Raw genomic sequence first — 15,065 nt, 5'->3', positions numbered from 1 at the left:
GAAGACCTGGTAACATAAGCTCGTCGCAGAAAATAACTAGCAAACAAATACCAAATTCCAAGAGAAAAAAAAGGGTGCTCTCTTCCGTGTTCTTATCCTCCCCCACTGAAAATTGAGGAACCCAGAAGCACTCTTGATGATGAAATTCTAATGAACCACAAACATACTTACAACATCAAAATTTCGCATAACATCCTTGCCGCCAATATATACATACATATAAAGGAAAGCACACGTCCAAGAAGCCGGGGAACCTTTTTCTCAGAGTAAAAAACAAGGAAAAGAATGGACCCCTTGAAAAGTTTATAGCTTAGCTGAGGGAGCAAGGTGGGAAATAATCGTGGAGGAAACCATCATCAAAGTTCTGAGAGTAGCTCTTGGGATCGTACCCAAATCTCATCCCATTCCTCCTTGAAGATCTCATCGCATGCCTCCAACGGGACCTGAGCTTCCACACCATTTGCCTCACAGATGCCGACCTCCTCCACCACTCCGCCGACGCCGCACTTCCCTGGGCCTTCTCAGGAGCGATCCCATCTCCTCCTCTCCCAAATCTCTTTACCCAATTCATGGCATGAATCTTCTTGCTTCCAAGGCTCAAAATTATCATAGTGGATTCTTCGCCTTGCTCCTTCAATGCCATGCCACCGTCTAGCTAGAAGCTTTGCTTATATAGCTACTCTAAGGCAGCCACGGATGACATAAATACAACTCTCTTTAGATTCTTTACCGGCCGGCTGACAATGATGAACGTGTCATTCCCTCTATCGCTAAAGGAGACTTGACACAAAGGACCCTTTTCTAGTCAGAGCATCATCAAAAGTTGGGTGACATGATGCGGTGGAATTCTTTTTACTTTAATAAAAGGAGTCACAAAGCAAATGGATTACGTTTTGGAAAGAATGGCCGATGAAGTTTGATGGGTTTGTATCTTTTTCAGAGCATCCTCGTGGGCCAAGACCATTGCTTTCGGCGGCCATCTTAGTGCCTTGTGAGCTAATGCTTCCATCATTCATTCCCTTAATCTGCAGCCCCTCACCACCATCTAAGGACGCGCAGCATTAGTTGTGGCTGAAGAGGCGCTAGAACCTTACTACATACGAGAAAGGTCAGTTAGGATCATGGGTGCACAGAAGCTGTTAGGTTTGAATTCCAGCCATCGATTTTCATGTTGACTAATGACTTATAATAACGTAAATTATACCATCATTCATTGAATCAGCTTGGAAAGCAACAACCGGTGCTGACATATTAATCTTCTCCTTCTTCTTCTTTCTTTTTTGATGAAGCTGAACTCTAGTCACATGCCAAATATCCATGCACTGTTACGTAGAAAATGCTGACTTGCTGCTCATCTTTATGACGTGGAGCTAGCTTTGCCTGTCTTTACTAAGGCTCATGACCATAACGGAGACCAATTCGCACTTGGATTCTCCTAAATAAAAAACTAAAAAACACTTGGAACTTTTGGATTTATTCTGCTTGTGCTTGTCTGAGCTCAACCCATATGAAATGCAGCCATAGACCACATATTGAAGCCGTGTCTGTTACTTGACAACCAGGACCCAGAGAGACTATCGGCACTAGTCCGAAACTTTGCTGGGAAGCAGGTACAAGGAAAGATGCCAAAATAAAATAAAATAAAAGAATGAAAGTGTTGCATGAAGATGCTAGATTGCTGGTAAGAGGAATGTTGGAAATGGTCACCATAACTGGTCCAACAGGATATGCCACAATCTAACTCCGATTTGGCCGTGCCGCAACCAACAAAAGATTAACGAGCTTGTCCCTGACCTTCATATGACATAATAAACCATATGGTTCTTGACTTATCTTTCCATTCATTCTTCTTCAAACTGTCCAGAAGCATGGCAATCAAGCATTCAATAATACCCAAGACAACGACTATATGAGCCATTGTCATACTGCAAGATGACCTGTTACAAACAGAATTAGGGTTGTAAGGCCCTCTGTGACTCATCAGCATAAATGCCTGATCTGAAGTGTATCTATATCACATGAAAAAATATTGCTGTTCCAAGAGCATGAAAACAGCTCAAATATATCTACCTATAAAATGAAGAAAAACTTCTATCATGTGAATAAATGGAACTTCCAAGCGCCATGCAACTGTTATAGATCTTGCAGTTAATGTCTGCATGCCAGTTGCAAAATTTAATGTGATTCTGATTCAACTCCAACTGCTCAATCAGTAAATACCAGCGTCCCAAGAGACGAGCCAGGATGGTAATAATTAGAGAGACATGTAAAAGGCGAGACAAGAAATAAAAGAAAGCAAAGCAGGATACTGGTGAAAAATTACAGGCTTTTCTTACTCAATTTAATAGTTAAAGTTGCCCCAGTCAGGTGATCACATAAAGATAATCAAAATCTCATCCTCCTCCAAGACATTTCAGATCATTTTTAGGTTCAGCTATCGAAGAGAACTAAAAGTTGAGAAGGGTCCATGAAAGGATTGAGCAAATTTTACAGCTGTCAACTTGACATCAGCCCTTTTAAATTGGTGCAAGTTCCCAGCCAAGACAAATTTAGGCAAGGGAAGGGCTCGTCAAAAAACCTCTATGGTCAATCGATGGATAGGGAGATCCACCTTATTTGCTGCAGTTTAAGCCCATGCAACGAAGGAGCAACAGTCTGAAATTACCCGGACTTTCAAAGAGTCTAGAGGAAGGTCAAGGTGATAATCTTCAACATCTATAACTGCAAAAATGTAAGTGCAGACAAAAGTACACTGCTAAACTCCTAATATTATAGCCATAAATAAAAAGAGATCTGATGGTTATAGACATCAGCCCCCTAAAACTGGTGTGAGTTCAAAGCCAAGACAAATTGAGGCAAGGAAAGGGCTTGTCATGAAAATTCTATGGTCAGTCGATGGATACGGAGATCCTTCAAATTATTCGCAGTTTAACCCCATGCAACCAAGCAGCAGCCATCTAAAATACCCCGGACTTTCAAAGAGTCTAGAGGAAGGTCGAGGTGATAATTTTCGATATCTATAACTACAACTCGTGCAGACAAAAGTACACTGCTAAACTTCTAATATCATCGCCATCCAAATAAAAAGAGATCTGATGGTTATACATAAGAATGTTAAACCATGGCAAAGAAAATTATGGCATAATTTCTTTGTCAATAGCCTAACTCTTGATGAGTTAAAAGAACAAGAAGATGAGAGCACTGTGAAGGGACAACCATCAAGAAAGGGGAGAGATGGAAGACAAAAAGGAGAATAACCAACATAGGTCAAGGGATAACTGTGCAAGAAACTTAAAAGTTATGGTAACATATTCATAGAAGTGCAAAAACCTTCTCAATAGTGCAATTAATGGTTTATATTGTGAACTAGAAATTTAAGTTTTAACTATAATGGGATTTGCATGTGCATGTCTCTACTTTGTGAACAAAGTGAAGCAAGCACTAGATGTGATGGACGCAATGTAAGGGTGCATTTCCTTCTAGGCAGGAAATATCCATAACACACTGATCAGCTTAGAAAGGTGTCGACACTAAGGAAATCTTAAAGTTTCCGTTAAAAACAAAGTTGGAACCAGTTTGAATTAGCCTAACCCATTTGGCTTGCTTTTGGAGGGCCAAAAGCCCTTTTGGGTGGCTTTGAGGTGTTTACTAGAAGTTTTGTAACAGCTTTCTACTTCCTCCAAAACTGAAAAAAAGAAAAATTGTATGGAGAAAAGCTCTAATCCGAAGCTTCCAAGCAAAAGACTACTTGAGACGCATTATGAAACTACTTACATTTAATAAAAATTCCACAAAAATGGAAAGACCCATGATAATATAATAACACGATAGCATAGTAATATGATGATATAATAATATGATTATAATAATACAATATTATTATTATTATATTATGTTATAATATAAAATAATAAGTGTTAAAAATATTATAATATTAGTAATGTACTGATATTATTATACTACAATATATTATAATAATTTATTGTATTATATTTCATTGTACAGCTATATATTACTATATTATATTATTTACTGTAATAATATATTATAAATATAATATTATAATTTATGGACATTTTAAAAATATTATATTTTTATATTATTTAGATTAAAATATCAAATAAATATTTTATAAATTAAGAATACTTTATAATAGTAGTTTTTGATACTAAGAATAATTAGATAATTGAAAGCATTATGCGATGTCCTTTATTTTCATTTCTTGATACTAAAAGTACTTTCCCATTTTAATTACCAATCAAATGTTAAAGTTTCACAGCATTTCAAAAATATAGTTACATAGAGCCTTAATCATCTCAAATCAAATTGTAGTAGCTCTTAACTAGACTGAAGTGGATAATTAATAGACAATAATTAATAATCCATACAGTTAAATAGCTATTCAAGAATTACATATTTGGCATGATATCAAGGTAATGGAACTCGAGAAAGAAAAAGGCAAAACCTTACATGACCAGTCTTAAACCACGGATTAGGATCAAGCACTAAAATCATCAGACAACAGATGAGAACTTTGAATATGAACAACGTAGAGACATCGAATCCTTTCAGCAACTTCACCTGTAACATAGCAGAAGATGTATTATACATACATTCTGGGTAGAAATAACACTGTATATACATGCAGGTGTGGTTTGAAAAGTTAGGTATGATTTCGACAAGCTCAGCACGCATTTGATCGAATACTATCTGGACTACAAATAACTAACTATGGAGTTACCAGAGGAATGGAATCTAACTAAGCTAAATTGCATTTGTCATGTTAGTACAAGTTTATGGTTATACAAGGACTGTATTTCTAAGAGTAGCATTTGGGTTTCTCATGTTATCACCAATCAGTAGTTTGTAACATTTTACAGGAACAAGAAATAATAGTCATTTCTTCATCAGATGTCACTATTCATGTTAAGCTCGGAATTAGTTCATGGTCAAAGAGATGGGGGGATATCTTCAGGATACATGCAAAAGATAACCAAGGATGGGGACTGCAGGGGGCTTAGAAATGAGTAAAATATGCAGAAAAAAGATATTTAACATAGTATTATAGATATTCTGGAAAGAAGAAAAGATCCTCAAAAAAACAACAAAGTCTATTAAGTAGTTGTGCAGGTTTCTTTCTTTGTTTTTAACAGGTCTCAGTTGCCTAAACAGGAAAGTAAATCTCAGACCATGCAATGCTTATTTTGTTTGTGTGCTTCTAAGCCTGTTGCACAAGTATCTTGTTGACACCAGTTGTCTGATTTTTTTTATAGTATGCCAACAATCTGAAAAACATTGGCCACCTAATATAGCTGTCCGTGACCCTAGGAATTGTCCCCCCCTCCCCCCCATCAGTCAATTCATGGACCTGTATATTGCCTCAAAACCATTGGCAGTACTGCAAAGAGATATAACATCGGGAGCAATTACTAACAATTTGTTGGATTTTATGGAGAATTTGTAAAAGCAAGTGTATACGTCTGGGGAAAATAGCCTGGAAGATTAGCAACATTCAAGCTACTTTGGCTGTGTCTTGCCATGGTCAGCTGCATATTACCTGGGAATCTGACGGTTAGCTTTAAAGATAATTTGGAACTTGTTGCTTTTGATATATCAGAAGGCCTTGCAATTGGCAGAATTACCTTTTTTTCCTTGTAGATATAAGGATGTTATGCAGACATCTATGCGCACATTTTTAATATTTTATAGTATAGCTAATTTCACCCACTCTCTTGTCAAGGACAAATGAAATCTAAAGCCGTTTCAACTTTCTAGGTATCACGATGTAAAAAATGTATCAAATTCTTATTGTTGTTGGAGACAGAGAACAAGACAGGTAGAGCTCAGGTCTTTTTAAAAGTCAAGTTATATCAAATGAGAAAATTGGTGCTCATCCGATCAGAGCCGGTTTTTCCACAAAACAAAAAGATAGCAGAGATCAGAAACCGCAATCTACTATACTAGAAGCTTGACATAATGATTGAGTAGAATTAAGCGTCCGGTAAAGCAGATAATGTTACAGATTAATAATAGTAAAAATGTTGAGAATGGATTTGGCAAACTCGCAGAAAATCCAATCACTATCAGATTATTGTCAGAGATTCAGGTGTATATTTGAGGGCAACAATTAAACATTTTGTACATTGTCCAGCATATGTCATGCCTCCAACAGTCATCAAACGATGCCTAGAAATCAGTTTTTTTTAAGAAGAAAAATTTCAGTAATGATCTTTATTTTCTGAAAGTAATTTTTTATCATCTTTAAATATCCATGTTTCTGTGTGTAGTTAAACTTACAGACTCGGTGCTCCTTTCCCTTTTGATTGCAACCACAGTATCTACAGGAGACAGTAAGATTAAATGATTAGAACAGTCACAGTGTTACAAAAGTATCATGTACATTGAATAGCTCTGACATAATAAGGAGGCAAGACCTGATCTGAGAACAAGCTCCAGAAAACTGTTTTTCTATTTCATTCAAGTAAATCCTGAACAAGATTGACCTGAAAAACCACTTCGAAATTATCAAATCCCTATAATATAAGAGAATATTTTTTTCTTGAGAACATTATATAAAAGATTCTCCGAAAGTAATTTTACAATATCGAGTTATCTGTTATTAACTAAAACTAAGGTTGGCAGTATCAACGTACCATACCGCACCGATGCCAACCAATACTTGGTACAAGAGCATACCGAGTGTCGGTACATCGAACCAACCCTCTACCGGGCGTATCGACATTGTACCAACATGATACTGGTAAGGGTCTAATACCGAGATAACAAATCTTGACCAAAATACTAAAAATTTCCAGCTAAAATAGTTTTAGTGCCCCTGCAGCCTACACAGTTTGAAGGACTACCTAAAGATTGTTCCAGAAATTTACAACCTGGATATGAATCAGGTCAGGTTGCCCATAATCGCCGGTTGCAGTACTCTTTCAATATATGTAAGGAGAAACTAAAATCATATGGTACTTTCTCTTCCTGTTTATTACTCAAAATATTCTTTCCGCCAACTAGGAACAAGGGCATTCTGTAAAATTCTAAAATATAGTACAATATTTCCTTGCCTGTTAGCTTCTGTTTTTTTCAGAAAATGCCTATTCCAACGACCACCAATCTTATCCCCACAATACAGGTTAACATGAACCATGCAATCGACAATTGAGTCTAGAGCAATAAAATGGTAGAGTAGGTAGTTTAGTTGTAAGCAATAGGTATCTTTGTGAATTTTAGAGTGGATTTGGGCTGCCCTTATAAATGAGTCATTTACCATGCTGTTGCTAGTAGACATGGAGTAACAGATTCATAAATAATACAACAAAATCATGAAATCAACATTTGACATTTTTTTTTGAAGAATAGCTGTTGTCAAACAAGAATAAAATTACCAGGAAGGAATTGCTGCAGCTGCAAGGACTGGAGGCAGTAGCCATAGTTTATGAGGTTGACTGCTTAATAATGGTGCCACATACTCAAGAATATCTCTTTCCTGTTCCACATCAAAAATTGAGGTGAGATGATGATTAAAAAATTAAAAAGGGGATTGTGAACAACAGCAAGAGGAAAAGGTAAAAGACTAAAATGTAGGCACAAATTTACATCAGATTATTTATGAAGCAAGTTAAACATCAAGACCTCCTATCTACATAATACTGGTTCATGGAAAATTTTTTCCATATGTTGTGATATACAAGAAGAGAAAACCTTATGATTTTTATTTAAAAGGATAATTAATTATATTATACCATATGAGAAACTTTATATTAGAGATTAGATATCTTGGCCCTCAGATAGCATTTCTTATCCCATAAAAGTGTGCAGCCTTAGAGATGAAAAAGGAATGATGACTCCACCATAATACATCTTTCAACCATTTGTTCCAGTAGCTTTTTCACAACATTTGTTCCAATAGCTTTTGCCCTAGCAGCCTAGCCAAGGTTCAGATAGGTATTGTGCATCCTACCAGCCTTGACAGAGACACGGAACCAAGGTCCACCGTACCGGGTCCGGTAGGCGTACCGGTTGCCTACCGGACCGGTACGGGCCGGTTCGTACCGTGCTCCGGGCGGTACGAACCGGGAAGCTCTTCCCCGTCGGAACCGGGGAAGAAGAAGAGAACCAGAGAGAGCGCGGGGAAGAGAGGGAGAGAGCCCACCTTCGGCCGCCATCGGAGAGCCGCGGAGGGGCGTCGGAGGCCGGTGGGGGCGGCGGAGCCCGCGGGGGCGCTGCGGAGCGAAACAGGGGACGCGGCCGCGTTTTTTAATTTGGGAATTTTAAGTGAAGTCGGCACATCGGTTGCCGACTTCACTTAAAATCCCCAAATTAAAAAACGCAGCCGCGTCCCCTGTTTCTTTCGAAACAGTGACGCGGCCGCGGCCGCGGCCTCCGCAGCACCCCCGCGGGCTCCCCCGTCCCCCGCCAAGCACCGCCGCCCCCCACCGGCCTCCGACGCCCCTCCGCGGCTCTCCGATGGCGGCCGAAGGTGGGCTCCCTCCCTCTCTTCCCCGCGCTCCTTCTTTTTCTCCTCGTCTTCTTCGTCTCCGGCAAGGAACCGGCCTGTACCGGTTTCCACGGCTCCGCCGTACCGGTAGCTGGCCGGACCGGTTTATACCGGCCCGTACCGGCCGGTACGGGCCGGTTCGGCATACGCTGCACGGAACCATACAGTTAGTGGACAGTACATCAACTAGTAGACCATAAACCATGAATTGGATCTAAGCTTACCGAATTTAAAATAAATTACGGAAAGAAGAGAATTAAGAAATTTGAGGTTACAAAATCGGAATATCAATGTTTGGGAACATATAAAAACTTTAATGTTTCAGATGTTTTCTAACTATATCTAGAGCAACAGACTCTAAAGCAAAATTACTAATAGTTAAGAAAACAGAAAACCCTAGGAAAAATAAGAAAAGTTAATGGGCAAAAGCTGCAGGGCAACAATGAGATTATCATATCAATATTGAGCAAAGTATTGAAATGACCCACTGAGCTTTTCAAAATGTTTAGGACTAACATTCAACAAATTGTGCAACCAAACCTTTTTTCCCAACTTCAGAAGCAAAAATCATGCTAAACCAATATTCCAGTTGACAATGCCTCTATATCAAAGCATGAATCTGCATAAACCAAGCTGGCAAGTGTATACACCTTCAAGGATGATGAATCGAGATCGGTTTATTGATTCACAAATCTTAGTTGACAAATTGTCCCAGAAACCCATTAGATCTAAACTTAAGCTCTAGCAATTGGTCGAGATAAACTGCTATAAAAAAAACGATTTTCCTAAGGTTTTCAACAACTATAGCTGCTCAGCAACTTTATAGCAACTAAATAACAAGTAAACAAATTTAGAACAATCATGCAGTAAAATAGCTGAATATGAAAGGACAGATGAATTGACTAGTATAATGATTTTCAGCAAATTGCTAGCATTCAACCAGCTTCCAAAAGAACTTCATATTCAGAAGCAATCACAAAAACTGCTTCATTTTCCTCTTGGAACTTCAACTCAGCCTGAAGTAGTGATCTAATTCAATTAAGTATTTGCTTCAGTACCTTGGAGTTCATAGCTTCCTTTTTAGAATGTGCACAGAGAGAATTTCCTTGAAGCAAGTATTGAAGATCAGAGTATTGCTTAGATATGGGAAGGAAATTATAAGTCTGTGAAATGAAGCATTCAATCAGAGAATTCCATCTGCTTGAGATAAAGCCTAACAATGATATTTCCTGTTGTACCATGAACATGAATAAGTCAGAACCTTGAAATTTATGATAACAATGACCAATTATCTAATTTAAGTGTATGTAATTGCAAATCAAAATGCGTCATTAGGAGTCAGCTCAGCAGGTTCAATATGAAAATCTTAATTTATGTCCCAGGGGTTAACTTCTTTTTTTTTTAATCGCTTCAGGACAACATATTGTTTCATCAATATAAATCATTTACATTATCGGCAATGTTTCATATCTTTCTTTATAAACAACTATACTGGAAGTATTTTAATCTATTGTAAGCCAAAAATGGAACAAAAAACTATAATCATGCATGGATAATGAAACCAGGAAAATCACAAAAAATCTGATACTAGTAAGAATTACCATAATTTCAAGAAGATTGTCATAATTAACATCCAATGAAACTTTAAGTGGCTCAAAGACCCGAATCCATTGAACCTTAGAGGCACTGAAAATCAAGTTGGCACCAGAGAGCATTGTAATAGTTCTTTTGTCCAGTAGATATGACAGACACCTTGATCTCCACTGGTCCCACAAAGAAAACTCACTCAACATTTCTGCGCTCCTTATTCAAAGAACCAAAAATACGTATTAGTTCTGCACACTTGAAAATGATATCAATTTTATTTTGAATCAAGTAAACAAACAGAACAATGTAAAATATTTGACAGATGGAAAAGACTTACCTCCCACTCCACTTACCGCTCAGCACCCTGGTCCTATGTGGAAGCAGTGATTGGCTGAACAGTACTCCGGGCCCCAACTGAAACCCATGTACCCAACATGTCCTGCACCAATCCCTGATTACCACAGAGGACCAAGGAGCTAAGCGGGGAGCAGAGTGGGAAGGGATAGCAGTAATCTAAATAGATAAAGCAGAAGGTAGTAAGAATATATATATATATATATATATATATATATATATATATATATATATATATATATATATATATATATATATATATATATAATTTGAATCCAGTTACTGCATCACTACATCCTAATGGAACTTCATGTTCTCTTTTTTCTTCCTTAGTTTTATTACAATAAAAAAATAGCACCATGTGCGATAGACAATAGAAGTCACAGTAAAGCTACAACAAGATAATTATAAACAATAAATCATGTATATATATATATATATATATTTTTTGAAAAAGAACTGTGAATACAAATAAGTAACATTGAGACAAGACCACTCCCATCAGAACCAAACTTCATTGCATCCCCCTATAGTACTGCCTAGCATGTTAAAACAGCCTAAAAGTTCTACCTATGATCATGTAAGTGCGAAAAAAAGGTTCCTGAAGATGTCCAATGAAAAAATCATATACATCACATAAATGTATTTAAAAATACAAATTATTTCCATCTTTGAGAAATTTATCCAGTAGTACCCAACATCATCCCCAAAGGAAAAACAGCATGTTGTACCCCAAAAGAAGAAGAAGAAGAAAAACAGCATAATAAAAGCAAATTAACAAAAGCAAACACATACATAATAATGGATTAAGGTGTGAGATATTGCAGTTCATTCAGTAACGTAAAATGTTATACATACCAAAATGTACCTTCACTATAACATCACAATGAACGCATGGATTGACATGCATTGGCCAAAATCTTTAAACATTACACCAGTGTAAGTAGTAAAACAGGTAAACAAAGATAGCATTTAAGCAACCAAATCTATCCAAGTGTTCTTATATCATCCTAGATTCCTGGTAGGTCTAAAACAAAGTCACTTTTTTTTCCACAAAATTAACTTAGTCATTTTTCTGCAATACGAAGTGGATAGAGTCGGTTTTCGATGAAATGCATCAAATCCAACATAACTCTAACATTGGAGTCTTTATTCAAAAAAAAAAAAAAAACTCTAAGATTGGAGTCCCAGGTATAAACTGGTGCAGTTGGTAAAATTGCTAGGAGTTGTTACCAGTGACGTGAGTTGGCGTCCCGCCTAAACCAGTTCAAATTTTATTACCTCAATAATTTGGATGGGGAGAAGAAACCCCATCCTGTTCTCTATCTCTCTCTCTCTCTCTCTCTCTGAAAAAAAAGATTGGAGTCCATAACATTTGGTAGCATGCATGCTTTGCCTTCAGATATATGACAAATCATGTCAGGTCATAAATGAAAAGATTTTTGTGATATGAAAACTTCTACCATACATGTTTTAAGGATGAAAAGATTTTTGTGATATGAAATCTTCTACTATACATGTTTTAAGGAACTATACAATAGATCAGACGCAGCAAACCATAAGACGATCTCCAAATGGTATCACATGGAATCAAGCAACTAAGAAACAAAACTAGGTGAAAAAATGTAGAACTTAAGATGCCCATAGCATCTAAATAACCAACTCCCTTACTTCAAAGAAATATCATTGGACAGTGGCTCTTCCAGTGCTTTATTTTCAGATCTAACTATGTTGTCCCTTGTGACAATCTTTAAAAAAGTATCTAGGCCTCTCTCAGCTGAAGATACACGTGAAATTGAAGCTTGCCTCTTTAAGAGTTCTTGGATGAGAAAGTATGAATGATCAGTAAAATTGCATTCCTCTGATTCAATGTAGCATTTTCTTGGAGATCCAGCATTGCAAACATTATCAGAAATCTTCAAACCCGTTGCTGGTAATGAAGCGAAAGATTTCTTGAACATGTCCTGTCGTACTGAAATCAAATTATGTGATTCCAAATGCAACATCAACCTGTCCATATACATATTTGGCCCATCATTATCCGTGTCAGTAAGGTTGTCAATATCCAGCTCAACAATTGCCGTCAAAAGAGAAGTAATATGTGCAGCTTCTAATGGGTGAGTTTGAACTAAATGTTCTAAAATCAAGTCTCTTGCTTTTGAAAGAGTTGCAGAAGACATGTGTGCGAGGCCCTGCATTTTAAAATCAAGGAAAAAGGACTGGTTTTATATCTTCCCTAACAATTCCATCAACCAATAGACAATAATTAATAACAGACAACCAAGAACATACTTTAAATTCTTGATTTCATACTACCCATGGTAAAATGTTATAACCTGAGGGAAATTTGGACTGGAGGTCAGATGAAGCAAAGCTGCATCAAGTTCCTTAATGGAATCTTCATAATCAACAGAGTCATGTAGATGTCTAAGCACCTATATTATACAAGAGTAACTTGTTATTGCAGTTAAATTATGAAGCCAACCTTGCACGATGGCAAGTAAGGACAGAAAAAGCCAAAACAGTTCAATTTCTTGAGCAAGTCTAGATAAAGGTAATGTGATCATGACATGCAACATACAATTATAAAGAATGGAAGGATGGAGTATCAATGCTTACACTATCTCATAAGTTACCAACAACTCCAACTTAGGAGCCTCGACATCTTCTCTCTCCTTCTTTACAAAGCCAACAAACAGGAGTTGGATAAACTAACAATCAAAAGTTGCTGAAGCACGTGGGTACAACACATGTATTTCAGGAGAAGAAATGAAAAGTAAGATACTTATTGTTACCCAGCTAGTCAATTATTTAAAAACCATTCGGCATTCACAAAATACAATAACATAATGCATTTATTATTTAACAAATTCAGATCCCAGAAACATATTGATACTTCAGGTTAGATTAAATTCAATAAAACGACATTGCTTAGGGCAAGCCCAGTCTATCTTATTCAACAAAATATCACTGAGGAGTAAGCAGGCTTAAAATCATGAGAAATAAAATTCAATTTTTCATCAGAGGTAGAATGTCTATCAATCCTTCTCTCCTCTTGATGTTCACTAAATAAGCCACCATCCTTTTTGAGACAGGATAATATAAATCAACTAATAAGCGGTCATGGAAAATTGCCAAGGAAAAAACAAAAGAAGAACCAACAACCAACTTAAAGAAAACTTTCTTATGTTCCAGGGCACTATCGAATTGCTTCAAACGTTAATTTTGTGAAATCGGTACAGCTGACAAACAATATCAGCTAAACTTAAGTACATAAGAAATGAAAGAGGGTTCTCACATCTTCGAAGAAGATGCCCCATCTGACGGCTTTCTTGATGTTCTCCACGTCCCAGGAGGCAGAAAGGCCGGAAGACTGATACCCGGACGCAAGAATTAGTATATCTACGAATCCCTTGATCAGGACCAAGAGATCGTCCAAAGAAATATCCGGATGAGACCAACCCATCTCCCCAAGAATGAGAGATTCCTATTTGCAATGCCTACGCTTCTACCACAATTCACACACCAAGAAAACGATTCGAACCATCCAATCGACTCCACTCCGTCGGAAACTATGCCGCCGGAACAAATGAAGAACTCCCAACTTCTAAAATTGCAAGCCTCACCCGACCAATGGGATGTTTTCAACGAGCGCTCGCCAAATTGTATGGGAGATGCAGCTATGCAAAGATCGCGCCTTTTTGCTGCCCCTACCGGAGCGTTCTGCGGAGCGAGGTCCCAACCGAACTAGGGTTTCGAGAGGAGATTTGGCATTCTAGAGGAGGTCCTTCTCGACCTACCGCTGTATATTGCGAAGGTAGGTGTTGTGAGGGGATTAGGGTTTGTTTAGTTCGAGGGATAGCGGTCGGAGAGTGGAATTTTTTGAGAAAGGTCGAGGACTTCGATTTGGGGAGATTGGCGGTGCCCAAGGATTCGAGGCGGCGAAGGGGACGAAATAAGGAAGTTTTCATCATCTACGGATCCAGGAATCACCGAACAATGGAGGATATCCGCCCCACGTATCAAAAGCATCAAATGGAGTTAATCATGCGGAAAACTTATAGTCTTCCCTTGCTATTTTGTTCATAAATAATGCTATTGGTTCTGAAACATATGAACAAGAACACAAATGTCTTTCTTACCATTGCTGCAGGTGAAGACATGGAAGGCTAAAACAGCCTCTCATTTCTAGCATTCCAAATCAGCCATCTGTCACCTCGGTTTCGGTACTGAGCTGCGAGCTGCCTAGGTAGATCTTTACCATGCACGATGTGCCCTGTAGGCCAGTTCGATCATACTAGAGGATGACTCGACCATAATGATCGGATGGATCCAGAATGGCCCGAGCGGTATGGAGAGGACCATCTCTTGATTCGAGATATCTAGGCGATGAGCCAAAGTGGGAATGATTTTCAGGCTAAGCACGTATTCAGAAAGACCAACGAAGCCGCGAATTAGGTAGCTGCTTGCATGGCTTACCATTCTAGTGGTACCGTGCGGATCCGAGAGGGGAAGCTACTTAAGGCACTTCGTTATATTTTGTTTGCTAATTTTATTGGATGTGTCCGTACCCATGTAGCAGCACTTACCTGTCCTAAGAAAAAAAAAAAGCAAGTAA

The 15,065-nt window shown here is 37.9% G+C and overlaps 1 protein-coding gene across 7 annotated transcripts; it reads right to left on the bottom strand.

The window, feature by feature from the left end:
* On the bottom strand, positions 1-14,614 carry LOC103711847. Of its 7 annotated transcripts, none has more exons than XM_039114979.1 (12): positions 13,746-14,612; positions 12,784-12,882; positions 12,119-12,639; positions 10,431-10,544; positions 10,108-10,309; positions 9,565-9,735; positions 7,395-7,495; positions 6,435-6,503; positions 6,298-6,338; positions 4,471-4,581; positions 1,205-1,937; positions 1-1,093 (listed from the first exon to the last, which is right to left on the bottom strand). In XM_039114979.1, exons 1-10 carry the CDS (start codon positions 13,911-13,913, stop codon positions 4,499-4,501), a joined length of 1,569 nt encoding a protein of 522 aa, XP_038970907.1. In that variant the 5' UTR covers positions 13,914-14,612; the 3' UTR covers positions 1-1,093; positions 1,205-1,937; positions 4,471-4,498. The 7 variants fall into 7 exon arrangements, with proteins under 7 accessions (XP_038970907.1, XP_038970908.1, XP_026662299.1 ...); XM_039114980.1 differs by lacking the exon at positions 1-1,093 and adding an exon at positions 2,071-2,201 and having other exon boundaries at positions 1,441-1,937; positions 13,746-14,613; XM_026806498.2 differs by lacking the exon at positions 1-1,093 and adding an exon at positions 13,067-13,175 and having other exon boundaries at positions 1,441-1,937; positions 13,746-13,866.
* Positions 14,615-15,065: the final 451 nt, after the last annotated feature.

Source organism: Phoenix dactylifera, chromosome 17, assembly GCF_009389715.1.
Source record: "Phoenix dactylifera cultivar Barhee BC4 chromosome 17, palm_55x_up_171113_PBpolish2nd_filt_p, whole genome shotgun sequence".
Lineage (NCBI taxonomy): Eukaryota > Viridiplantae > Streptophyta > Magnoliopsida > Arecales > Arecaceae > Phoenix > Phoenix dactylifera.
Note: the sequence above shows the minus strand (reverse complement) of the source record. Positions and strands in the feature narration are given on the sequence as shown.

Excerpts from the sequence above, each read along its gene's own strand:
- LOC103711847 (XM_039114980.1), bottom strand. The coding sequence starts at position 13,913 with ATGGGTTGGTCTCATCCGGATATTTCTTTGGACGATCTCTTGGTCCTG. Across the intron at positions 10,545-12,118 it reads TCCAATGATATTTCTTTGAA|GGATTGGTGCAGGACATGTT; the intron begins GTAAGGGAGTTG and ends TGTGGTAATCAG. Across the intron at positions 7,496-9,564 it reads AGGAAGCTATGAACTCCAAG|GAAAGAGATATTCTTGAGTA; the intron begins GTACTGAAGCAA and ends GATGTGGAACAG.